Source organism: Xyrauchen texanus, chromosome 29 (genome assembly GCF_025860055.1).
Source record: "Xyrauchen texanus isolate HMW12.3.18 chromosome 29, RBS_HiC_50CHRs, whole genome shotgun sequence".
NCBI lineage: Eukaryota > Metazoa > Chordata > Actinopteri > Cypriniformes > Catostomidae > Xyrauchen > Xyrauchen texanus.
Window position 1 is genome coordinate 21,779,748 of NC_068304.1, and position 27,563 is coordinate 21,807,310.

Genomic DNA, 27,563 nt, shown 5'->3' on the forward strand with positions numbered 1-27,563 from the left:
GAAATCATACTAAATTATGTTTTTTGAAAATGTAAAAATGCAGAAAGTTTTCTGTGAGGGTTAGGTTTAGGGGTAGGGTTAGGTTTAGGGGATAGAATATAAAGTTTGTATAGTATAAAAACCATTATGTCTATGGAAAGTCCCCATAAAACATGGAAACACAACTGTGTGTGTGTGTGTGTGTGTGTGTGTGTGTGTGTGTGTGTGTGTGTGTATGTGTGTGTATGTAAAATGTGAATGTAATGGTGTATCAGTGTACATTAGGGCAACACGATCAGTCAATGCAAACAAAGTTTTTTTTACTTGCCTATGTAAAGAGAATCCCCTTTTATAAAACCAAGACTGCATTTGGATTAATTATTCATCATCTAATGTTTAATGAATTGGAATTTCTACAAACTCTGCTATGTAAGAGGAAATTCTGACTGATTAATTATTTAGTGTGTTTTAAATGGATCTGGACGAAACAATTTTTTTTTTTTACCCAGACGTGATGTCTCATTTCAGCAAGTCACAGCGAAGTTACATCTGACTGAGAGTATTATTCTCAATACACAGAAAGTGTGAACGTAGTTCTGTTCCGTAGAATGAGATTTCAGCATTTGGATTAGCAAATACAAATATGTATACTTTTAATAGTTTTTCCTCTACAATGGACAAAATATCTGAAAAATGAAACTTATATCTTATCACATAACCTTTATTTATGCTCTCCGTTACATCCTTAACAGTATCAGCCAAAAACGCACCACAAACCCAAACATAATTGGGCAGGAATTAAATGATAAATGAAGACAAAAACAAACTGTAGAGGAAACAGATGGGAAGAAAGCTAGAAGAAGAAGTGGAAGCCAAGACCTCCAAATAAATATATCACACCCCTTATTGTACATTATACCATTTGTCTGCTGCTCTTTCAATAGGAGTCTTCTTTAAATATATAGTTTAAAAATTTAGCAGAGGGCACCATAGTAGCTGGGTTAGTTTGTAGGCAAAGGAAAGCAGTGGCGATCAGGTTGTGTGAAGGAAAAGGAAGGGAGAGGAGAGATTTTGTGCTTTTTCTGTGCACACTCATTCAGAAGTCATATAGAGAGGAAGACGGGAGGGGGAGGGTGGTGCCTGGCACATGCACACAGTAACAGTAGTCAGGCAGCTGGAACAGAGCTGAGATGAAGGTCAGGAAGCCTTGATTCACAGCATTGGCTCCCGACAAAGAACAATCTCCAGCTCTGTGCGGTACAGTTTTCCCCCATCTGACAGTGCCATGATGCTTTGCTTATAACCAGTCAGGCTCTTAGAGTCCACCTCCTGAGGTTACACATAATCACAGCGCAACAGTCACATGGGATTGCCTCCGTTATCTGTCATTGTGAAGTGATAGAATTATTCTGAGCTCTCTAATCTCACCTTATTGTTCTTCTCATAGAGGTCTTTTAGGAGAGCATCCAGCTCTTGCTCATCAATATAGCCGTTCCCATCCTTAAGAGCAGGAAATAAACCTGTTAAATTCTGTTTGATACAATATATAAAACTTTTTGCAAAGTCAGAGCACGAAGCTTAGAATTCTTACATATGTGTTCACTGTATCATAAAGTTATTTCCCTCAAGTTGTTCCTAACTTGTGTGACTTTGTTTCCTCTGTGTAACACACATTGAGATGTTAAGTAAGCCTCAGTCACCTTTCAGTTTCAGTTGGGCCAAAAAAAAAATATATATATATATATTACATTCCCATGTTTATTTAATTTTATATAAGCTAAGGGTTAAATTATTTTGCTACACTAAAAGTTACAAGGCATGTCTGTGTAAGTTAGCTGGAGGAAGATGATAACAGCTTTGCAAACATAAAACAAAGTTGTGGTTGTACACTAGCCAGTTTTTTCTTGCACCAATTTTAATTTGGGATTCTGTAATTACTGGTGGTTGGCAGTTAAAGTGTTGTAAATATGCCTTCAGTTTTGCATTTTAAATCGGGTTCCTCATAAAAGCAGTGCTAAACAAATGATGATACCACTAAGCTGGAAGAGGTGGGCAGAAAAAACACATGCAGGTGCCACTGCCATTTGCCTGCACAACGAGGACACTGTTTTGCATTTAGAAGGCAAGGCAGGTAAAATCACAGCAACATTAAAGCGTTCCATACAAATCTGTATAATATCCTGAAGCCCTAAGCCTATTCACTCTATATTACCACTGGATTATAAACTACCTTGTCATAGTATGTAAAGATGGCGTTGAATTGGTCTGCAGTCAACCTGACACCCTGTTGAAAACAACAACAAAAAAAAATTCTGTACCAAATATTATTTGACCTCAGAAATCTTGTGAGGCCTAAAAACAGCGTAAATGCATTTTTATTCATGTAAAAATATATGTTATCCCACCTGAAACTTCAACAAGAAATTTTCCTGAACAGGCAGAAGTCTTAAAATAAACAGAAAAAAATTATTGGTTGGATTTATCTAAATAGTCCAATATCTTTGTGGACAAACTTTCCCAAAACATTTCCCACCTTGCCATTTCTGACAGACCCAGCTTCCCATCACCATTCAGATCAAACATCTTGAGCTAAAAAGGGATTGAGAGGGAGCAGATGGCTTAGATTAAACTTTTAACAACAATTATAACAAACCACACATACAAAACCTGCAGCAAATTTCTTTATGAATTCAAAATGTTCCAATTTCAGCACAGAATATATTATATTGTTCTTCACAATTGATAGAGGACAGCTAAGATCCCAATTATCCAGCTGGCTTGGCTTGGTAAAAATCAAGTTTGAGTCTCTGGCCTTAAGGAGCAGGCATATGTCAGCACAGCTTGAGTACAGACACAACCCGTGGGTCAGTGCATGCACAGCTCATTCAACCAAGCTGCAGTCACCAGCATGGTGGCAAACAGCTCAAGGATCTCAAAGTAAAATACCAGATTTTAAAGTTTTATATTTGTGCTAATCTGTGTTATCTAAAACTTTTAATTTGTTGTAATTGGGTAAATGTTTTTTTGCTGAGTAAGGAGGAGGTAAGAAAATGACTATTGCTCACCGCTTTGACTTACTACTTACTATTGTTTGTGTGTATTCCATCAATTTCGGGTCATCATAGTGTCTGTTTGCCTTTTTCAGCAGGTCAGAGAGAAAGCCCTGTTTGAGAGAATAAAGTCAAAGCATCTGAAGACTTCATTTACATACATTTCAATAAGTGATTTAGAGATGACATAAGTGTGTTTGTAAAAAGCTAATGTAGCTTATTGGTTTAAGCCAGAGTTTTAACCTTTTTTCAGCTCAAGCACATTGACTTACTTAATATACTTGAAGTACCCCATGCAATTTTAAAGGAATTGTTCACCCAAAAATACAATTTGAATTGTGACAGCCTTAGTCACCATTCACTTTCATTGCATCTTTTTTCCATGCTGTGAAAGTAAATGGTGATTAAACCTTGGTTGGGAAACCCTGTTCTAAGCATTTTTGCCTGATTTTCTGTTAGTCGCAATAACTTTTACTTTACTTGAGGTCATAGCCTCCTCAGTGATTAGTGCTTTATTTGCTTTCTTTACAAATGTAATGATTTGTATACTCTCCTCGGAAGGCAGGCACCCAATGCAAGGAGATTTGCATAGTTTCCATCTGCCTCATTGGCAGCATTCTGTATTCAGTATTCTGATATATTCGATTTGGAAAGTAGAGCCACTAAGAGGACTAATCACATTAGTGGCTTTGGAGGCATTCTTTAGGATTACTTTGAAGTCCCCAGTGGGAAAAATAATAGAAATCTTACCTTTAGTTCATTAGCCTCAATGAAGCCACTGCGGTCTGTATCATACTTCCGCCAGGCCTACAGATTCAAACGAACATATAAAGATATTGTATGCATTAGTCTTTACTACATGCAGTATATTTTACAAGTCAAACTGCATTGAAGATATACATGCAAATTCTTTCTCTCTCCTTTTCCCTCTATTTCTCTCCCTACTCATAAAATTCATATATAATATGAGATGTTAACGTGTATAGAGTGGGAGCAAAAAATGGTCAAGTTATTACATGAATTACACTGACTTTTTAATTATACCCTTTGTATTTCCAGTTCGAAGCTGCTGTGCATTCTAAGAACAAGGAGCAAGAAATGCCATTTAATGCATGTTTTAATCTTACAGCTGTCCTTGTTTCCATCAAGGGTTCTTATCAAAGATAGATGCCTCCCTCTACAGGTCTACAGAGAATTACAGCAGCACATCTATAATATATTACTCTGAAAATAGTGTTTGTGCTTACTCATTCTATCCATTTAAATACTTGCCTACCACACTGGATGATTAAAAAGCACTCATTTCCCTTAGTTATACTCTCTCTTCAACTTAACATATGCACCATTAAGGCAGTCAATTTCCTTCAGTTATAGCTGATGATCAAACTCTCTGAAATGTTGTTTGTGTTACACATATTATATAATGAGAAATGGGGTAGACAAGATATTTGTATGGTGCCCAAAATGTAAGCTGTTACTATGTGTGTATACGTACATGCTCTTTTTTTTTTTTACACCAAGTTATATATACATAATAGACCATGCACCTGAAATGTAACACTTACTGCCATGAATTCAGTGCTGGTTCCCACAAACTGTCTGAAGCAGAGGAGGAAGTTCTCTTCTGTGGGCAAGATCTGTGCCAACTGATAAAAAAGTAAAGATGAGTGGATTAGACACCCATAGAACCAGGGAACAAAAGTAATTGAAACCTGGGACTTTTTAGGCAGCTAGGTCAATAAGTTGCATGTTTATTAAAGCTATAAGTGGCATTAGAGTTGCCCTCGTCTCAGAAAGCAAATATAGAGCATTATGGCATGCACTCTCTCAGAGACTAAGTATTGAACAGCAGAGTTTTGGTGATGTGTTAGGTGATGTGTTCCCTTACTTCTGACATCTCAATTCGCCCGTCTTTGTTCTGGTCGAATTTCTGCATGAACTCTGTCATCTTCTCTTTAAAGGCTGCATTTGAGGGGTCCTGCATTATGAACGCACAACAAGATAAATCTATTTCTAATTCATGAGTTATTGGAAAAGTTTTTTCCAATTTAGCCTCTCATGTTAGGAAATAGCTATCACCATAGAAGTTGTTTACATTGTGCTGTGCAATACAGAGTGTTATGCATAGATAGCAGAGTCATATGCACTGCCATTTGTAAAGTATATGGTATTTCTTACTTTATGAGACTACAGTGCAAACAGATTTTAAGTGATTTCCGGGGTTCTCCCATTTTATTGTTGAGTGTACATAACAATAAAATAGACATAAAGATAAAATCTCCATTGCTTACTTTCCTGCCATCTGCCTGGTCATCGGTCATTTCATTTGGATGTGGTTACAAAAACGAATACCATTCTAAAGCAATATGTAAATATGCAAGTAGTATGTGATTTCTGTGCCACTAGGGGCACAAAACATAAAAATGACTGTTTTAAACAAGTTTCAAATGCTTCCCGTTTTCCATTTTTCACCCAAACAGGCAGTCTTGCCGCAAACACATGCCATTGGTTGAGCCATTTTTGTTATTTTGGGCCACTTGAACAAACAGATTGCAGTTCCGTTTGGTGCAACACAAAAATAACACTGTTTCTATCAATATTTTAATATTGTTTGATTTTATACGTAGTTCAGCATTTGGGTTACTATAACATCTGAAAGATTTGCAAATTATATATTTTTAATCTTGAGTTGATCTCATTGTTTTAATGTGATCACAATGAGTACGTCATTGCTGGTTTGTATTTAACAGGTTTACTCATGACTTTTGGATTATAATGATGATATTGTGCATAAAATGTACTTCTTAAAATGATTCCTCTCTTGTCTGCATACTTACCACACCCGCCCCTCTCCGTGCAATCTCCAGCTGACTAAAGAAGTTCTCAAGCTCCTTTCCCTCAATGTAGCCATTTCCTGAAATATAAGGACGTAGGGTTGAGTACTTGGCATTGTCCATTGGCATTGTCCATTATAATATTTCTCATTATATGACTTGATAAATACTATCTTGATATCTTTTTATTGAAATGCTAAGTAATGAGTTTGGCTGGATGGCTGCTTTGAAGCTGGTTAACTCTAGATTGGTTTGTTGGCTGGCACCCAAATCCAAGTAACACAGATCTTAATTAAAAACTTTTGATGGCAAGTCTCCCAGCTAAACTTTGAAGACTCTCTCTTTTTCATTTTTCCTCTAATTGGGGGCCTTTACAGTATGAGCCTATTAAGGCCATTTATTTGAAAAGATGAAATGCAGAGTCTTCTTGATGCTTCTGAGTATACTGCTGAAATTTTAAATTGCCTCCACAAATAAATGTAATATTACCATCTGGGGTAATTTCCCATGCCAGGAAACTGGCCTTCATACAAATGTGTGTGTGCACGTACACATTTGAATCGAGGGTATGTGTAGATGGCCTAATACATCAGAACATAAAGTGATTTTAACTTATGTGAAGTGAGGACTATAGTGGGGGTAGTGGATCCATAAATATATTATTATTTGTGCTTCTCCCAATGGCATTGGGTTTGAACTGTCTTATTGTTAACTACTATTATTGGTTATTAATTTGCCTGTGGATAATATTGGTATTTGTAGACAGCTGGACACAGGACTCATGGGAAATCTATATTTTGGTTGTTTATAATTCATTTGAATTTCCATCACTTCTTAGCATGGCTACAGAGGAAAAACAATGAGTTGTATAAGACATGCTGTGTATATACAATTTATTTGGCCATCTCATTGAAAGTCAGAACCCTGAACATACATCGATTATAGCCAAGGATCTATGCAGAATAATTAATCTACTAATTTGCTTTGTACAATACATGCTCATTACAGTTTGCACATGCATTGATCCTGCTGAGTAATGGAGTAAAATATTTACTATGTTGCTATCTTTTGTCAAAATACGATACCTCTGATATTTGAATAAATAATATGACTATTCATTCTCTTTACATTGAATACAATTTTTCCATACATATCGAACTCACTGTATTATGCTTTAATATGCATTTGACCCAAGAATTAATTACATACTGAACATTTAATGTTATATTTGAGCTCTATGCCCATTGGCTCTGCTTTCCTATATGCTATTATCATCTCAGTTCTGGCACATCTGCATGCTTTTTGCACATGCCATCTTGGAACTAGAGTTGATGTATTGTAGCCATTTTGGACCACAACACATCAAAATGTGTCACACATTGAACTTTACGTTCCATTGTTGCAATAGCTATGCCCTTTACTGATAATGAAATGGAACAGCATGCTATACTTGGATGAGTGGCAAACCATTTTAACTGGAAAACAACTATAGAGTAACTGAGAATCTTCATTGACATAATTAATTTGACAAGTTAACTTAATAGCATTCTCTATCTAACCCAGCTTTGAAGCAATTAGATTAATTATTGATTGCATTTTAACCATATAGCTCATATTTCATGCCTCACAGACTGGACAGCCTGTGCAACCTTCTCAGCTTCAAATATTAGTCATATTATTTTATCCTGCGATTTTGATAAACATAACCTATTTGTGAATTATGCAACGTCAGCCCACTAAGTGTAGGCTACTTCAAAAACAGCTTTAAATCAGGTTTGCGAATGTGTTTAGTGCAAACAAAGGGTTTTAAGTGTTTCAATTTTCTGTGACCTGAAAGAGATCCTAAAATCAATTAATTTCTCACTTTTGTCTTTAAGATATTTTATGATTAGATATTTCAGTAAGGTCAATAAATCGTATTAATTCAAGTGGCATTGCTATTATTCTGTATTTCAGGAGCGCGCATTAAGTGAAGGGGGAAACCATCAGGAACGAAACCCGAACCGAACTGTCAAAAATTACAGCTGCTCAGTGATGCGACCATAAGGATATGTCGCTTGTACATACATAATTAAAGCGCTTCAGTTTAAATAGCTTCAATGTTTGAATAAGATATTTCGGCTTTGCAGGATGCAAGAAAAACTCCTGTCTCTCCTATCCAACTAGCTTCCTGTAAGTGATCTTCAGAGGACGTCTGGGGAACTTGAACACATGAACACAAGCCCATCTTCCTGGCAGAGCGATGCAGCGAGAGATGTGAGCAAGGTGCGCAAAAACACTTGGGAATAGACAATAAATGAGAAAGTGAACGTTTGGGCTGTCTCAAAACCACAGACAGCGCGCGCTTTTGCCAATTATCAAAATTCAAAACGTTTAGAGACAATGACAAATGTGAGACGATGCATTTGACTTTGCCATCAGAGATAGAGTTTAGAGATCGTGAAGAACTGATTTGTGCAAAGAGGCATTTTACATTGTATGTGTATGATTACACTCCAGCATCCCATCCCCGATAAATAATAAATATAAGAAAAAATAAAGAAAAGAAAATCTGTGACAGCCTTTGGTTCATTAAATACAAATGCACAATAATAAGGTGTGAACTCTGATATGAAACGGGACTTTATATTTATATCAAATTCAAATAAATAATTGAATGGCATGAATGTCATTTTTGCAGATTTTGTACGATTTCCTAAGTTATCAAGTTTAACAAGAACAGTGCCAAGTGAAAATCTCATTCATTGCAAACATGGATCATGGTGAGACACAATGGAAAGTAAAACAACTATTTTGCTTTATTTTGTTTTTGAGTTTTAGTTGTAAGCTTCACATTTGTTTTTTGTTTTTTTGCTGCTATTTTTATTGAAAATATATCACTTAAATTTGTACTTTGTCATAATGTGTATTCCTTGGAATAATCAGCACATGTGGACTCACCGTCTGCATCAAAATGTTTCCAAATATCCAGGAACTGCGATGCTGTCATCTCTGCCAGGTGAAGGTACGGAGGCTGCTGTCCTTTGTTTGCCATGTTTTCGTGTATCTGTCCTACTGTCCACAAGAAAATCCCGGGGCGAACTTTTACTCAGTCAGAGTCAAATTCGCACTGGAACTCCCCCTGCTTTGCAATGGGTTTTAAACTCGCAGAGTGCTTGCAATCCTTGGATGGTCATGCGGGTGGCGCAGTAGTTCCAGTATCGTCGCTTCAAGGTTCATCAGCGCGCGCGCACGTGCTGGAGATCTCAGCTCTCTCCACGAGATGCTTAGCTCTACAAATGCTTTCACAGAGTTATGTAGATGGGCCAGAATCCCTGTTGGGCAGTCTGACGGATGCATGCAACACTTTTTGCATTCCTCTCATGTAGGCCTACTCAGGCTATTTGGACTAGGCCTACTAGACCAACCGAATGTTTTATATTAAACTTACATCTGTCTGCTTTACCCATACCATTTAAAGATTATTACATATTACATATTGTTCACAATATTAATTTGAATTGAAGAAGTCAAATGTCGCAACTGACCTAAACACTGGGGACAGTTGCAATTATTAATTATTTAGTAATATTGATCAAATAGCAGTTATTGAGTTTTGTCTGTTTATGAATATAGGCCTACCTTGAGTCAATGTGCAGTGCAACAAACTGTTAGTTTTTATTGTACAACACTGCAACTGTTAATTGAGGAGAACCCCTCATTTAGTAAACCTCTTCCTCACTCTTACTGAAAACAAACAGAATACAATTTCTACTTTTAGATGATTTATTCACTGTATGACAAACAATAATGGCTTACTATTTGGTAATGGATTATTACAATAATAAGATTACGTTAATACAATTAATGAAATGATCGAGTTATTACATTATTAACTCCATTGATTATGTACCTCAACAATGACTTGTATAAATAAACTTGACTTGACTTGTAAACGTAATCGTAATTCGATTTTTTGTAATGGCATCAATACATCACCGTAGAAGACAACAGTTGACAATTTTATATATTTGGGTGAACTATCCTTTTATACACCACACAATTCATTGTGCTTGAATAAATGTATACATTGTAATGTAATCTTTTTTTTAAGCGATACAATTAATTTTTATTTGGGTGACTTATCCTGTTATGTACCCCACAATGACTTGTTTATGATGAAAAATACTGTTGTGTGGTCTGTATTGACATGGCTGCTAATTGTGGGGGCAACCCTATCAGCCATGACAGAACATCATGTGCTAGCTAGACACACTGACCCTGACACATGCTAACCATGTCACTTAGAAGTCAACTAAACAATTATTCAAACTAAGTAAGTTTTGATTAATTAATGAAAAATATCAGGACAGTATGACAAAAATACAGCTCATGAAAAAAATTACTTTCATAGCACCAAAACCATTTTTTCAATAAATGCTGAATGTGTCTTTCTGGTGGGGGGAGGGTCCAAATGAGCATGTGCAGTATGAATGTCATCCCTCTAGCATGTTTCTAATTGGAGGAAACGGTCCCCTGTTGCAACCGTCCCCAGTCTCCTATGCATGCTATTAGACTCTCTGCTCTGCTAAACTGATATACAGCCTTAGTGGAAGCTATGTAAATTATAGAATGATGAAAAAGATGATGAGAGGCAGGGCATTGACATTTAAAAAAGAATAAAAAATGTATACAAATTCCATAGCTCTTTCTTATTTTTTGCATTTTATTCCATTACAGCCTTGTATGTTGCGTGCATTTGTTTGGTATTTATTTGGATCCAATGCATGCAAAGTAAACTATTGTGGACATTCCAAGTATTTTTGGTTGAAATGTTTATTTGAACTGTTAATGTAGGCTAATTTTGTTTGTGTTGTTAAAGGGATAGTTCACCACAAAATGAAAATGATCTCATCATCTACTCACCCACCCTCATGATATCCCAGGTGTGTATGACTTTCTGTCTTCAGCAGAACAGATTTGAATAAAAATAGAAATATATCTCTGCTCAGTAGTTCCTTAAAATGCAAGTGGATGGTGATCAGACTTTTGAAGTTCCAAAAAAAATTCCCTACCCCCCCAAATACCTTATTGAGACTATTGGTATTGATTTTAGACAGGAATGAAAACAAGGCTGTGAGGGATAGACTTCACAAATTCATTTTTTTTCTGGAGTTTTTTGTAAATAAATGTTTTTGTTAAGATGTTTTTTCAATGTGTTGTCAGCTGAACGATCAACACTGATTTAAACCAGAGTACAACCCATTGAACTGACAGTAGGCTACTTTTATCCCTCGTTGCCTCGTTATCATTCCAGTCCAAAATTCAATATGTCGCTACTCTGAATAATGTCTATATGATCAAATGTGTCAAGGTGTTTGTGAATATCAGTTTGTGTTGTCTTGCAAGTGCAGTGAATGATAAAAGACCCATCCCCATGGAGTCCACAGCATCAAAGGCTGATTATCCCACCTCATTCATCCATGCACACTGCTGCCTGCATCATAGGAACAGGGAACGGGACTTACCGCAGGGATCCCGGTAGTTTAGCAATGATTACTGCATCCTCACTGCCATGTGTAAGTGCCCAGCCATGCTCAACTCCCCAAAAGCTTTCATGCCAATTACAAACATTTCCCGAAATGGCTCAACCAGGGCAAGATTAATTAAAAAGCCATACACTTAATCACATTTCACACATCCCAGAGAGCTGGTGGCTTATATGGAAGGCCCTCTTCATGATCAAGGCATCCGAACACTAATCTCAATTATATGTGGGCCTATAAACAGGCCCTCAAGTTAATTCAATGTTGAGTCAGGTCAGAGGTGATGACTGATATGTCTGACTCTGAGAGCTTCCAAAATGACATTGTCCAATAAAACTAGTAGACTTAGCAAAAGCTTCTTTGCAACTTGCATTGAGAGGCTATAGAATATGCTCTCTAATTTAAAAAGTACAATTATAGCATAGTGATTACAAAGCCGTACCCCTCCCCCATGCTGAATATGAGTGGAGGAGATATGTATAGCCTATACTTACTTGCAAGTCTTATGTAATTCTGTAAGTACTAGCATGCCAAGTTTAAGGCATAAAGCATTTTTTAACATGCATATATTTATTGACATAGCTCTTTTCAAATCAATGGCAAAATTAACAAATTTAATTGCGCTTTATGTGCTATTAATGTGTAATAAGGCATTTATGACATATGGATTATTCACCAAACAATTTTTGTTTTTTAAATAATTAATTCCCAAATAATTCCATTGTGATTCCAGAGAGTAACAGTCCAGGCAACTATTTTCATCCCTGCAATGTCTTGCCAGTACTGTCCTTTTTAAGAGTGGATAGGCTTTTACCACTCGCTTTCAAGGTTGCTGTGCATTAGACGTACCTTTATCCCCAGTGAATGCTTAGTTGTTAATGTGAAGTGAAATATGAGAAACTACCTCCAGTAAGAGCGGTGTCACACATTGGATTGTCATTTCCTTTTGTTCACTTGAGAGAAGCCAAATGTGACTTATAATATGTACTGGCTTACTTCATATGTCTTACCCCAGGCTGTAGCTACAGTTAGGTTAAAGGGAACATGAATTTGAACTATAGCTCATTGAATTTGCAAATGTTTTGGAGACATATAGAACACTGTTAAGATAAAATAGTTTGATTAAACTCATCAGTTTTATCAGTCATATACTATAAGTCTTAAAAGAATATTCTGGGTTTAAAACAAAATAAGCTCAATGAAAAGCTTTTGTGGCATAATGTTGATTACCACTAAAATTATTTTGACTCATCTCTTCTTTAAAAACATCAAAAATCTGGGTAACAGTGAGACACTTACAATGGAAGTGAATTTTTTGAGCTGTAAAGTTGCTTAAATGGTCATTGACCAGGATTACAGGGTTTAAGGCATGACAACAAAGTTGTAAAACTGGAAATAACTTCACATACAAAAGGTTAGTAAGTGATTTTATTACACTAATATCATGTTAAGACACATATAGTTTGTCTTGTCACTATACTTTTGAACTTGAATATTTAAACGTTTACGGATTGACACCATTCACTTCCATTATGCCTTACTGTAACTCACATTGTGTATTATTATTTTTTTTTTTAAAGAAAATGAGTGAAAAGTTTAAAATAATTTTTGTGGTAGTCAACAGAATGCTGTAGATTAAACGTAGCTTCTAATGAAACCAGAATAGTCCTTTAAACAACCACACAAAAAAAAAATTCACAATAAAACTTGTAAGAGAACCAAAAAAGTAGACTGACCATTTTCAGCATTATTTTTCTAAGAAATACAAGCAAACTTACAAACTTATCTCATCCTTTTAATAGCTTGGTGCTGAGTTTGAGGGGCTTGGTAGTGATTGGAAAGGTTATTAATCCATGCCTTTACTCCGTCTAGACGGTGCTGCCAGGAGGCGGAGTGTTTCAGTCTGATCCTGAGTAATAATCAGTTTCCGTTCCTCATGAGCGGGAGGAAGCACGTAAATCACCAGCTTCCTTTGAAGAAGCCTGACCCAGCAGCATCTACACCCGTTGAATGTATTTAACACAGCTCTCTTCACAGGCTGCCTTTTTTATGGTCTCCTGGTGGCATGCAGTAGACAATTCCTAGTGTCTGCAAAACTCAAGGGCCTAACTACATAACAAGTTATTTGAATGCTTATTGAATTTTAAATACTTTGTGCCTGTAGTCTATTCTACTTCTGAGAAGCTAAACAAAACTGAAATTTGAATGATTTAAACATGTTGGGCGAATTCCAATCGAAAGCGATCATCCCTATGCCCTACTTACTCCAAAGAACAGAGCTCTTGATGTGGGCACGCTGAAGGGAGCATTGTAATACTGTATGATTGTACCCTTCGCTAACAGTCTTGCGGTAGGGCCCTTTTTCTTACCTTACTTTGGAATGACCATTTGAGTGATGTCCCCTTCCCACAGTGCCCTTCAAGGTACACAAAAATGCAGTTTGGAAATTGTGAACAATAAACCTATTGTAACACACTATTTGTGTACACAAGAGATTCTTTGACATAATCCCTCATTGTCAGATGCTGTTGTCCTAAGCAGACAAGCTTTCATAGAGGTTATGGAAGGACTGGGTATCTAATATGATCAACAGGGCAAAAACGTCAATCAATATGTTCTGAAAGTGCCAGTGAACTAATATGATCATTGAGAAATAGTCGATACTATCTGCCTGGCTGTACTCCAGTGAGTTTGCTGCTGACGGGTGAGTTTAAGAGTGTGGAAAGTCTTTATTCAGCAGAGATGTCTCAGTCTATTCTCTCTATATCCTCAGCTGCACCTTCACTTTTTCATTGATCAACTTCCTTCATATATGTATATATATGTGAGACAAGAGATTATAACTTTAGGAGAGAGATGTCACAAATGCAGATATGATAAAGGCATTGACTTTTAAACAGTGTTCTGTGTTACCTCCCTACTCTCTCTCTCCCTCTTTCTCTCTCTCAACTGTGGCCTGTACATGGATAAATGAGAAATCTATTTCTAATATGTACCCTGTGCCTCAGTGGATTCCTGTTTTCCAAGAATGTGTATAAATGGTTACTGTCGATGTGTCCCTTGGGTGTTCTCTCACTCTTTCTGTCTTCCTTGCAACAAACATGATTTGAGAGAGATGGTGAGAGAAATAAAGAGTAGCTCTCCACCAGCACAGAATTGCAGTGGGTTGATTAAAGTGAAATGAAAAAGAGAAATCATCAGAGTGAATAATGGTATGCACTAGGAGGGCAGTTTGAAATATCAAGCTTCTGATTTAAAGGCAGTTTACCCAAACTGCAAATGTTGTCATGTTGTTCCAACTTTCTTTTTCTTTCTCTCTTTCAATTCAAGGAAAGTGGATGGTGATTTAAACTGACAAGCTCCTAAAAGTAAAATCATAAAAGCAGTCCATGTGTAATATATTCAATAGACTTAAGCAATATATTCCAGGTTTTCTGAAGTCATATGATTGCTTTATATGAGAAACAAACCAAAATGTAATCACTGAACTTTTTGTTTTTCATGGTAGAAAGAAAAAAATATGAGGTCGGAACAGCACGATGGTGAGTACATTATGACAAAATTGTAATTTTTTTGCTGACCACCACCCAACCATCATAGCAATGATTGTTTTCCTCATGACTGACTTTAATATCGCAGGTTTATAGAGTCTTTGCTAGCACAATCTGGATCTCAAGAAGAGACCAAAATGGAGAACACTGAGCACAATGTTCAGAGGAAAACAGCTAAAGAAGAAAACAGAGGAATTACAAATGAAATAAAATGTTGGAGAGTGCAGAACACAATCTTCAGATCATTATATTTCCTGACATGAAAAACTGTTCCTCTTGAAACCATCACGTGGAAGTAGTCACTGCTGCAGACACTTTGTGCACAAACCCTTGAATATTTTATGGAATGGCCGTCACTAATTACATAACAGTAACCCACTCACTAATGGCACACAGGGACTGTGATGAAAACTGCTACTCTGGGCAGACTTGGCACAGCTGGGTTTGCATAAATATGTTGTGAAAGTCTGAGCTATACTATCTGAATAACAGATTGATCTAAATGTTCTGTCATCATTGGGCAACGGAAGATTGCCTTGCTTTTTCTAAAATAACTTTTCTTCCCAAACCTTATGTGTGTTTCACAAACAAGCAGATGTTCTCTTTCAAATAGTTGTATGGCTGAGCCATAGAGTGATCATAAATCATTTTGAAATGCTTGCTGTTCTTTAGTAGTGCTATGCGAAATGCCACAGCATGCGGGGTATGTAGTATGACATTTTGCAGATTGCAAAACATGTTTCCCCTTACATTAAGTTTTTGCTAGGTGAGAGATTTGCTGCAAGCTTGATATTGCTAAATATTTCATTTAATCCCTACTTCAGAGGTGGGTCATGAAGATATATCAATAATGTAGTGATCAAGAATATGTGTATTCTAGTGTGTGTGTGTGTGTGTGTGTGTGTGTGTGTGTGTGTGCCTGTTTCTACCTCTCTCTCTTTCATGCACTGACCTACACACAGCGTATGGATTGCAGGAAACTTGATCATAGACCACTGACCACGATTAATATTGATCATCACAATGGCACTCTCTAGTCACAAGATCAAATCTTATATTCAATGCTGTCTGGTTCTCATAGCTCTCAAATAACAACAACAAATGGTCTTAAAATGGGAAAAGGAAAGGAGAGAACGCCAAGGTAAAGAAAATTAAAAATATTCAGAAACCAAATAATTTATATTTAATTTATTTGTTGTTTTGTATGCCTTACTATAATATTAATAATAAAATGCATCAAATTAATGTTAATACTAAAATGCCTCCAAAGACAAGATTATAAGTCTATAAAGTATCTTTAAACTTTATCTTTAAAGATACTTTTCACTTATAATTGCAGACATTTTTTTTTTGTATATTTATTCAGAAACATTTAGACAAATATTAGTGTTGATAGAACTAAAAAGATAAAACATTTACTTACATCCAGTACTGTATTTAACTGTCCACCTAATTTAGTCTTTGATGCAAAATCAGTTAATAATACATTCCCTTTAAAACAGTGGAGGATACTATTACTGTTTGATAGTGTAAAATCTGTATACAGTATATTTTTTGATATACTGTATACTTGTGCTTCAACTCTTTAAATTAGACACAGTCACAAGAACTGACTGTTGAACAATGCTGCTTAATTTCAGTTGTATTTACATTTAGTTTCAGTATCTTTGTGAGTGCATCAGGTACATGTTGACCAGAAAAGCACATTTATATTTCATTAATATATTAGGATTAATAACTAGTTTCCGTCCCACAGTGATGTTCGAGTAAGCACCACAATACATGCTGTGCTTTGGATATTATCAGACCCTGCAAAAAAATCCAGCTTAACCAGTATGCAATTACCATGCTGGTCTAAACTGGTTAATGCTGGTTAGTGGTGGTTTGGTCTGGGTCCAGCTGGTGGACCAGCATAGCCATGCTTTTCACCAGCAAAACCTAGCTGTTGAAGTTGTTTGACCAGCATGTTCTTTCAGGTAAAGCTGGTTTAGCTAATTAAAAAGCCTGGTAAGGTCACCAGCATGCCATACTGGGGGACCAGCACACAAAACACAACTTAAGCTGGTGACCAGCAATGCTGGATATTTTAGCAGGGGATGCACTTGATAGAGGTAAACTAAATGAACCTAGTCTAAAGTTAGACTCTGGAGAGTCTTGAGGCACTGGAAAGTCCATAAAGTTACTCTTACCCTGAATAAGAGACATGAGGATTAGGTTACATTGTCATTTTACATTGTTAAGATGCCTGTGTCAAAATATAAAATTGTGCGAAAGCCTCAAGATTTTGTTTTACTGCATGTAGTAAATGGTTGCACTACATGTTTGTCACTAAATGGCTGACAAGACTTTGCAGGGCTTCTGTTTGCATACGGGTGGTTTCCAGCACCTCTTTATGATTAGCCCTCTCCTTGCTGTCATAGTCAGTCACTACCTTATTGGTAATAAGGGAGAGTCCAAACACACGCAATCCACAGTGTCGAGCGACCACCACCTCTGGAACAGTGCTCATACCTAGAGTGCAGTCACAAATGAACCGTCAAATAGCCAAATTTTTTAATTAATTAGTTATCATTTTTCGGTTGTTTTAAAGTGTTTTATAGTACATACCCACAGCATCCGCTCCAAGCATCTGTAGAACTCTACATTCAGCAATCGTCTCATAGGAGGGTCCAGCCAACATGCAGTAAACGCCCTCCTGGAGGAAGGAGGCACAGCCCAGTTGATCAGCAATCTTCCTGACCAGTTGCGCCAAGTCTCTATCATATGCATCAGACATGCAGGGAAAGCGCACTCCAAATCTATAGAAACATATTACAAATGTGAACAGTGATTTGGATTTACATATCTTTGAATAGATATTAAGATTAAATTCAAAGGCTGATAGCAGAACCACTACTTTTCCCCTATACCAGTAAAAAATACATTTATTTTTCAAATGAATTACATAAAAGTGTAATCCTTTCCTGCCATTTTCTGCCCACATCTTCACATTCTGGCATTAGGCCATTCAGACATGCTTTTTTATTAACATAATGGTAGCAACAACAAACAATGATGCATCAATACAATTACATGTTTAAATAATATATTTAACCTTTTAATACACTTAATAGTAATTCACCTGTCCTCATTTCGACCACAAAGGGGATTTTGACCTGCAAAGCCTGGCATGTTGATATGGTCTTTGATCAACATGATGTCACCCACTTTGAATTTGGGATTTAGTCCCCCAGCAGCATTAGTCACAATCAGAGTCTCAATCCCAAGAAGGAAGAACACTCTTACTGGATATGTGACCTAAAACAGAAGGAGAATACATAATAAGTTTTATTTCTGGTTTGAAATTTTTTTTAGATTATCTTTATGAATAATATATTGAAGATTGAAATATGAACTGACATACCATGTTAATGCATGGTTTTTAATATGCAACTAAGCCAAAAAGGTGCTTTATACTGTAGTTTTTAACTTCCTTTGTCTAAACTGTATTTTCAGGTAAATGTTTTCACATGGTAGATTTTAAAAGTCTTTGAACATTTACAGCAATGCCATTGGTCAACAGATTGTTTCACCCAAAACTCAGGTCATTTGTTTAGCTATTGTTGCTGTGTTTGGTTGGTTGGAATGCTCAAACAAACAGAGCAATGTTTTGATAGTATCACAGAGCCTCAGTTTTTACACTTTTTGGGTGAATCAACCTATATGAATACTACTGATTGTTGTTTCTGAATATTAAACTACTACAGGAGAAAGTATTTAAATATTAAAATAATTACACAGTACACTTTTATGAAAATATGAGTTACTAAACGTGTTAGGAAATCGTTTTTGCCCTCGCTGGCCCTGAATTTAGAAATGACACACATGACAACTTTTCTACAATACAGTCAAGAATGTGAAAAGCAATTTCAGTTACATATAAACTCAAAGAAACCCATATTTTACTTGGCTTCTGTATCAAAGAACAAGTGCTATATTATGTGTCTGTGCATTTCTGAACATTGTTTAACCACTGATCATCTGATCAGGCAACACATATGTTGGAAAGTTGTGTTGTAAACGTTTAAATAAGGTGTTACTAGATGACAAAGTTGTTAAATTTGAACTGTGCTCCTCTCTGTTACACTTAAATTACTGATAGCAGTGCTGAGTAACACTGAGAGGTCAATGGTTAAATACAGAATAACCATTCTTGCTAAAAGAAAATAAAACAGATCATTCTTTGACTTTGATATATTAGGTTTTTTCCAGTGTTTATTACAGAATGGAAGAGAACTCAATCCAAAAATGGCAAGTGCTTTCATTTTCAACTGACAATGTGCTTTTTCAAAAGTGATTTTACCAAAAATCTTTGAAAACTGACATGCTTTTATATATCTTTTGCTCTGGTTTTGTTTTTAGACATACTTCCTCTGTGCAAACATAACAAACAGATTGTTTGTTGTAAAGCATGACCACAAAAGAGGTGCAGTTCTACTCTGCAGTCACTGAGTCTGTCCTCTGCACTTCTATAACTGTCTGGTTGAAGTCAGGAAACTTCAAAATATAGTTCGGACTGCTGAGAGGATTATTGCAGCTCCCCTACCCCACCCTGCTAGAACCGTACATCCAGAGTAACAAAAATGGCTGGTAAAATCACTCTTGACTCCATTCACCCAGCACACTTCCTTTTCGAACTGTTGTCCTCTGGCTGGTGCTACAGAGCACTGAGAACCAGAACAGCCAGGCAAAGGAACAGTTTTTTCCCTCAGGCCATCCATCTCATTAACAGTTAAAACTGCCCCCCAAATATTTTCATTTGGTCAATACAATATAATAGAATAACATTCTGAGATGCTATTCTTCTCACCACAATTGTACAGAGTGGTTATCCGAGTTATCGTAGACCTTGTCAGTTTGAACCAGTCTGGCTATTCTCTGTTGACCTCTCTCATCAACAAGGCATTTCTGTCCGCAGAACTGCCGCTCACTGGATGTTTTTTGTTTTTGGAACCACTCTGAGTAAATTCTAGAGACTGTTGTGCATGAAAATCCCAGGAGATCAGCAGTTACAGAAATACTCAAACCAGCCCATCTGTTTGTGGCTAATGGGTGTATGCTGAAATTAACAGTATATGTTGTATGTATATACTTTGCATTCTCTTGCACTGGAAACTTCTGTTACCATGACAAATTCCTTGTGTGTGTAAGTATACTTGGCAATAAAGCTCATTCTGATTCTGACTATTTTGTGCTTCCACAGTCCACAGATTAAGCAGGCGAATTTTAGAAGTGATACCCAAACTTTAATTAAAGGATATAAGCATTTGCCAAGAGAGTGATATTGATGACAGAGATTTGTTTTTTTGGTACTTACCGTAGCTATGTTATAGCCCTCATAGAAATGAAAACGGCCTTGCATGCAAACACACTGCTTCCCATTTAGCTCTCCAAACACCAGCTGGCCTTTATGTCCTTGCACTGAAGAGACATGAGGAAAGTCAGTGGGTTGTATATTTACATTTTTGTCAATGCAAACAATAATCAGATTATGGCAATATTTGCAATTTTACAGGAAGTGATCTGGTAGATTTTTCGATATTACAATGTGGATAAATATTACCATCTTTTTTGTTTTACCTTTCTATTTGTGTGTATTTAATGAGTAGTTTATGAGACAAATGTAAAATAATCACAATACACCAAGGGTTTATGTTAATTTCACAACTCTTATGAAAAGAGAGTTGGAGAGTGAAAAATCATTCTCCAACTGTACCTGTACTGTGGGGGAATCGAGGGATTTTCTCATAAGGAAACACAGTCTTGTTGTTTAGCAGGTCAGCCAAACCACCGAGCCCTGAGCCACAGATAATTGCCACTTTGGGCCTAACAGTTGTATGAGCAAGCAACCAGTCTGCTGTTTCTTTGTACTCTTCATAGCTGTAGCTAGACAAAAACAAAAACAATTTTTCTGTTTATAATGTTTTTGAGGGGCAGGCTCATCATTAGTTATTAGAATAAACTCAAGCAGTGGCATAATTAAACTGTCACACTGTTGGATTTGACTAGTAGTAAATTCATACTTAAGTGACAGATGGTTGTGAAATAAGTAGCTGTTAGAATGATCTGTGTTGGATACACACACATGCTAACACCAATGAACTGCCAAGCACAGTTACCCCATCAAGTTGCTTTGAGAATGAGGACACAGATGAGATGCTAGTGAGCTAACAACAGGATTTATAGAACAGACCAAAAAAACTAACAAAAAATAAACACACTCGGTTTAAAGTGGCAGAAGCTTTTATTAGACAAATACATTTAATTATTGTATACCTCATTCTATTGTGTTCTACTGTCCTTAGTTATGGTTGTTATTAGCCCTGATAATGTACTGCAGTATGCTGAATTACCCCTTTTACTGTCTATACTGTCACATTTAGATGGTCTGCAAACATCACTGTAGTAAATGATTTCCAGTAACTGTCTATGTGTGCAAGCTGCTACTATATAACTCTGGTTGTGTTACCATACAAGGCTAATGGATATTAGTTAAATCAATTGGTAACATTTTACAAAAATGTTATATTGGTTAGCATTAGTAAATGCATTAGTTATCTTGAACAATGTATATAAATACATAATTTTCATTAATATGTACAATACAAAATATACAGTGAACTTAGACAGTTACAGTACATAATGTAAATGAATAATTGTGAGTTCCTTGAAATTTAAGTAGCCTATTACTAATTCAAACAATCAAGTACCAAACTGAGGTTGTGGGGAATACCCATAAGCCTTTGTGCTGAAATATTTTAAGCATGTTTGTTTGGCTAAAATGTACTTATGTGGCCATTTCATTAGTTGTTATTAAGAATTCATAAATAGTTTTAGCTATTTTTAGTATCATTGATGTTGTTTAATTATAAATATTTGTGTAGTCACCATTAGGGTGATCAGTGTTCCATTAGTGGTCAAATTGGATCCTGTTCTACACCCATAAATAAAGTTGAATGAACTGATACATTTGTGTATATATAACAAAGGCTTTCTAGGTGTGCTGACATAAAATGACTATAACTTGAATTTACTTAAAAATAGTGATTTATTTTTTTTAATAAATCCAACACATAATTTGTTTTCACTGTAAGATGGTAATTGTACACTTTATGCTTGTAGTTGCTAAACATGAGAATGACAAAGGCAACATTCTGCCACCAACCCAATATGCTCTTTGGCTCTCATAAAGTGTCTGTCAATTCTTTATTTATAATATATATGAGTAATTTTATAAGATGCATATAAATCTAGTCTTATCAGTCTTATGAAAATATGAGGCGCATCCTCACTGAACTACTTACGTAGTTGGGCTGCCCACATTTATGACAAGGCAGCTTTTCTAACAAGTAACATTTTGGGTAGGAAGAGCTCAATGGCTGCTGTAAGCATGCGCTGTCCGTGGTGCTGCAGGGTCAGCACTTTCCATTCAAAGCGCTTCCACCAGGCTGAGCTTCAAACAGTACGTGACTGCGAAACACTCAATGAGAATGTACAAAAGGTCTCCTATTTTCTAATGACAGCGCTGCCTTTTATTTTTTACTTCAAAAAGCTTGCCAACAGCCACGATGTCCTCTGTTGTCACAATTGTTATTGCTGATTTTAACACAGGTTTAATCAAAAGCCTGTCTCTTTAAGAGCTGCAAATAAATCTTGAACTGGAGGATTCTGTTACGTAACCATGAATACGAATGATATACATGACATATGTAGTAGCTAGAAATGCTGAATTTGTTTCGAGCGTCTGATCAACAGCAAATAAACCCATTCGAAATGATTTCCTCATGTTTACAGTGGAAGTGGAAGGAGCATAGTGGTAATAGCCTACATTACAGACAGAGTGATGACGGAACTGAAAATCCTCTTGAGGATAGAGGCTGCATGTAAATCACAGGTTTATTTCAAATGAACCTGCTCAGATAAGACTTTAGATTTGCATATGAAATAGAGACTTGGGATAAGCGACCGTTGTCATGGCGAGATATCGCTATATCACATATATTATTTTGCAATAAAATTAAATTTTGGTTTGTTTTTCTATAAATGTTGATTATACTGTGAGTGTAGGAGACTGATTTGGCAGGTCCGTTGTAAGAGAGCGAATCTGGCATAGGGCCTACCTTACCTGCATTTGTCGAATGTTGACATTTCCGCAGTGGCTGGTGATCGTTGGCACGAGAGACAGTACACAGAAACCTGAGCAAGAGGTCAAATACTCGACGGTCTTGTGGGAAGGGTGGCGTGACGGAGGAGGAGTCGTTCGTAAACTCGTTTTTTAAAAAGCGCTCGTTGTTCTAATCCAATTTTCTGTCAGAGTGGGCCGCTCACTGACCCGCACTCAAAAGAGCCTTGAGAACTGTCATCCTGCCAGGACCAACACAGCAGGGAAAAGAACATGTTTCCCTTTAGTTTGACTAAATTGTCCTGGCAGTCTCACTTGTCACACGCGGGGATTGTAATTATGGATGTTTCTTTTTTTAAATTAGGTAGGCCTACAAGAGGAAAAGCCTTAAGTTAACGTTATTGTGATATAAAGCCTCTTCTGTATTGTTCATTAGCAAAATTACTTTTAACACCTTTTTATGCCATATATTCAGTAAAAATTTAGATATAAATGTAAAAAAAAACATAAAAACGTTTGAAATATCATAACAATATTTTGTATTGGATCGTCTTAATAAAATAATCTCGATTAAAAAAATAATAATACTATTATTATGCAGCGCTTGGAAGGTACCAGAGTAGATTTAGCAGAGACGGGCCACTTCCTTTTAAATGAATGAGAGGATCTTGGAACGTTCAACCAATGAGCTCTGAGCGCCCAACGGTCAACGGATGAAAAAGGAAGTCCCGCCTTACAGTTAAAAGACCCAATCACCTTTTTAGATACAGACATCGCCTGTCAATCAACTATAGAACGCGCAAGCGCATTAGCTTTAAAAGTCGGGAACATTTAGTTTTATAGCGTAATATAAGGTAAAGAATCGCAATTTATGATTACCAGTGTTGTCATTACTAATTTGAAATATGTTCTTTGATCGTAATCATTATCAACCATTTTTTAGATTTTGGCCTTTCTCCATTCAAGTAGATATAAGATGCACTGGCATGACAGTGGATTGACTAGCTAGAAATACTTTGAAGGTATTCATGTAATGACAAGAGAGTGGATGTAGGCTTTCACAGCTGTGTTCAATCATCTGTTGTTATGATCATAGGCAAACATACTGAACATCTGGCTTTAACTTTGACAATGACTACTACTATTGGAGGGAGGAGAATGGGGAAATCAGAAAAAGATCTAAAACAAAGTACTCAATAAAGACAGAAATAATGATTTAATATGTTTTTAGCCTATTTTTAAGATACAGCCAACACATTAAAATTTTGATAACAAAAAATCCATCAAATTGAATTGTGTTATCTTTAATTAACATTAAATTGTATACAATTTTATTAAAGGAATATTCCAGATTCAATACAAGTTAAGATCAATCAAAAGCATTTGTAGTATAATGTTGTAGATTACCATAACGATTTATTTTGACTCGTTCCTCTTCTTAAAAAAAAAAAAAATGGAGGTTACAGCGAGGCACTTACAATGGAAGTGAATGGGGGCCAATTTTGAGAACACTTTGTCCTCGAAATTTGTTGACACTTTAAGTCCCTATCAAACTTTCTAACTTTCATCGACAGGTTTTCTTAGCATGGGCTCTAATTTATAAACATAACTTTTCACCACAGAGGTGTTTTATTTGGAACAATAAGAACATTTTATTCAAGTATAAATCTCTGTTTTATGATTATTGGTTTAGTAATGGTTTGTTTTTGGTGAAACAGTTGTTTAATAATCAAGGTATTTTGTTCAGGTACTCAGAATTTCTCTCTAAATACCAAATACCAATAACCCCAAAAGAATTTGCTACCGATATGGGAGCTATTTCTTCTGGTTTGTGTATGCTATTTAAAAACTGTCACTACTCAGTATACAGATGTGGCCAAAAGTATTGACAGTGACATAAATGTTGTGTTTCGCAAAGTTTTCTGCTTCAGTTGTGGTGTTGATTCACATTGTTTCTAGATTATTGTGCAGAGTGATCAGATGCATTTTAAATAATTGCAAAAAGCTTCATTGGCCAAAAAATTAACTTTATCACAGAAACCCAAATTTCACTGTTTATTGGCCCTGGCACAAAATGACCAGCTATCATAATTTCACTAATCATATCAGCAGCACCTGGGAAACTGTGAACGATTACTAGTCATGTGAAATCACTCTATCATTCTGATTGGATTATAAAAGCAGACTGTTTGCTATAAAAGGAGGGAAGATGTGCTTCCAATAATTGTGTTCTTGTTAGCAAGGTTACCTCTAAAGAAAGACATGCAGCCATCATCACTTTGCATCAAAATGGCCTCACATGCAAGGAAATTGCTGCAAAGAATATTGCACCTGAAAGAACCATTTACCGGATCATCAATAACTTCAAGGAGAGAGGTTCAACTGCAGTGAAGAAGGCTTCAGGATGTCCCAGAGCTGGACCGTCTCCTCCTGAGGAGTCATATGGAATCGTGCCTCCACCAGTGCAGAGCTTGCTCAATATTGGCAGCAGGCAGGTTATCTGTATCTGAGTGCATCTGCATGCACAGTGAGGTTAAGACTTATGGACAATGGCATGGTGTCAAGAAGGGCAGAAAAGAAGCCACTTCTCTCCAAGAAAAACATCAAGGACAGACTGAAATTCTGCAGGAAGTACAAGGATTGGACAGCAGAAGACTGGTGCAAAGTTATTTTCTCTGATGAAGCCCCCTTCTGACTGTTTGGGACATCTGGAAAATCGATAGTCCTTAGAAGAAAAGGTGAACGCTACCATGAGTCCTGTGTCATGCCAACAGTGAAGCATCCTGAGACCATCCATGTGTGGGGTTGCTTTTCATCCAAGGGAATGGGCTCTCTCACAATTCTGCCCAAAACACTGCCATAAATAAAGAATGGTATCAAAACGTCCTGCAAGAGCAACTTCTCCCAATGATCCAGGAGCAATTTGGTGATGATCCGTGCATTTTCCAGCATGATGGAGCACCGTGTCATAAAGCAAGAGTGATAATGAAAAGGCTCGGAGATCATTACGTAAAAATTTTGGATGCGTGGCCAGGCAACTTAATCCCATAGAGAACCTGTGGTCAATCCTCAAATGGCGAGTGGACAAGCAGAAGTCCACAAACTGTGATCAACTACGAGCAACTAATAATGCATTTACATTTACATTTATGCATTTGGCAGACACTTTTATCCAAAGCAACTTACAGAGCCCTTATTATAGGGACAATCCCCCCAGAGCAACCTGGAGTTAAGTGCCTTGGAGTTAAGTGGATCGAACCAGCAACCTTCTGATTAACAGTTATGTGCTTTAGCCCACTACGCCACCACCACTCCAATGCAAGAATGGATCGCCATCAGTTAGGATTCGGCCCAGAAGCTGATATCCAGAATGCCAGAGCGAATTCCAGAGGTTATGAAAATCAAGGGTCAACATTGTAAATATTGACTCTTTGCATAAATTGATTGTTTTTGCCAATAAAATCCTTTAAAACGTATGAAATGAGTATCATTGTTTTCCAGTAGAAACATTTGAAAAAATAATTTACAAACACTGAAGCAGCAAACTTTGCAAAACACAAAATGTATGTCACTGCCGATACGTTTGGCCACGGCTGTATACTGTATCCTTTTCTAAACCTTGTGATACTCATATTGGTCAAAGAGCCAAATCAAGAGCAAAAATTATAAAATAAGATCTTTTTATCTTGAGAATTAGATTTCTGTTCCACCTGTAATTTCCTTTTGGAATAATTTGTTTGTTAACCTTAATAGGAAAAAAATCTGGTCTTTACAGCAAAAATTCTTTCTCACAAACAAAGTGAAAGAAATTTCCTTTAAGCTGATACACAGGTTCTCTTACGAGAGGTTCTCTCGTATTGCGTAAGCTAGCTTACGCTACGGGAAAGATTCATCTTTTCTGAGATATTGAAGCCAAAAAATTATCCTTAATTTTTGTATCCATTGTCAACGCAGTGCGGCAGCTGCAGACCTTGAGCGGGCTAGCTAGCGAGCTCATAGGTTGCTCTGCGGCAACTGCTGCAGCCTATAGACGAGCTTGGGCGAACTCGCATCCAATGAGAGGTAACGCTTCAAAGCGTGGGAAGCTATTCCAGGGATATCCAAGTGGGTGTTAAGCACAATACAACAGGGCTATTTGCTACAGTTCGATCGCCGCCCCCCTCGCTTCAGAGCGCGGCTCGAAACCACTGTGAACACGGAAGCAGCGTGCTTGCTTTGTTCAGAAATAGCAAGCCTTCTGTGCAAAAGGGCCATAGAAAAGTGCCACCCTCTCTGAGCAGTCGGGGCTTTACAGCCGTTATTTTCTTGTTCCCAAGAAAGACGGCGGCCTCAGACCCATATTAGATCTCAGGGTTTTGAACAAGGTGCTTGCAAAAGACCGTTCAAAATGCTTACAATCAGGAAACTCCTCGCGCATGTGCGCCAGGGGACTGGTTTATTTCTCTCGATCTGAAAGATGCATA

General features: G+C 36.8%; 2 protein-coding genes across 2 annotated transcripts; both read right to left on the reverse strand.

Moving 5' to 3' along the window:
* Positions 1-542: 542 nt before the first annotated feature.
* Positions 543-8,983, reverse strand: LOC127623185 (calretinin-like). Its single transcript, XM_052097503.1, has 11 exons — positions 8,804-8,983; positions 5,867-5,943; positions 4,918-5,007; positions 4,595-4,675; positions 3,780-3,836; positions 3,065-3,142; positions 2,513-2,568; positions 2,385-2,424; positions 2,210-2,263; positions 1,408-1,479; positions 543-1,308 (listed from the first exon to the last, which is right to left on the reverse strand). Exons 1-11 carry the CDS (start codon positions 8,895-8,897, stop codon positions 1,192-1,194), a joined length of 816 nt encoding a protein of 271 aa, XP_051953463.1. The 5' UTR covers positions 8,898-8,983; the 3' UTR covers positions 543-1,191.
* Positions 8,984-16,139: 7,156 nt separating this feature from the next.
* On the reverse strand, positions 16,140-23,655 carry LOC127623218 (purine nucleoside phosphorylase-like). The gene is made up of 6 exons (XM_052097552.1): positions 23,104-23,655; positions 20,695-20,864; positions 20,296-20,399; positions 18,061-18,236; positions 17,547-17,737; positions 16,140-17,450 (listed from the first exon to the last, which is right to left on the reverse strand). Exons 1-6 carry the CDS (start codon positions 23,124-23,126, stop codon positions 17,254-17,256), a joined length of 861 nt encoding a protein of 286 aa, XP_051953512.1. The 5' UTR covers positions 23,127-23,655; the 3' UTR covers positions 16,140-17,253.
* Between the last annotated feature and the right edge of the window lie 3,908 nt (positions 23,656-27,563).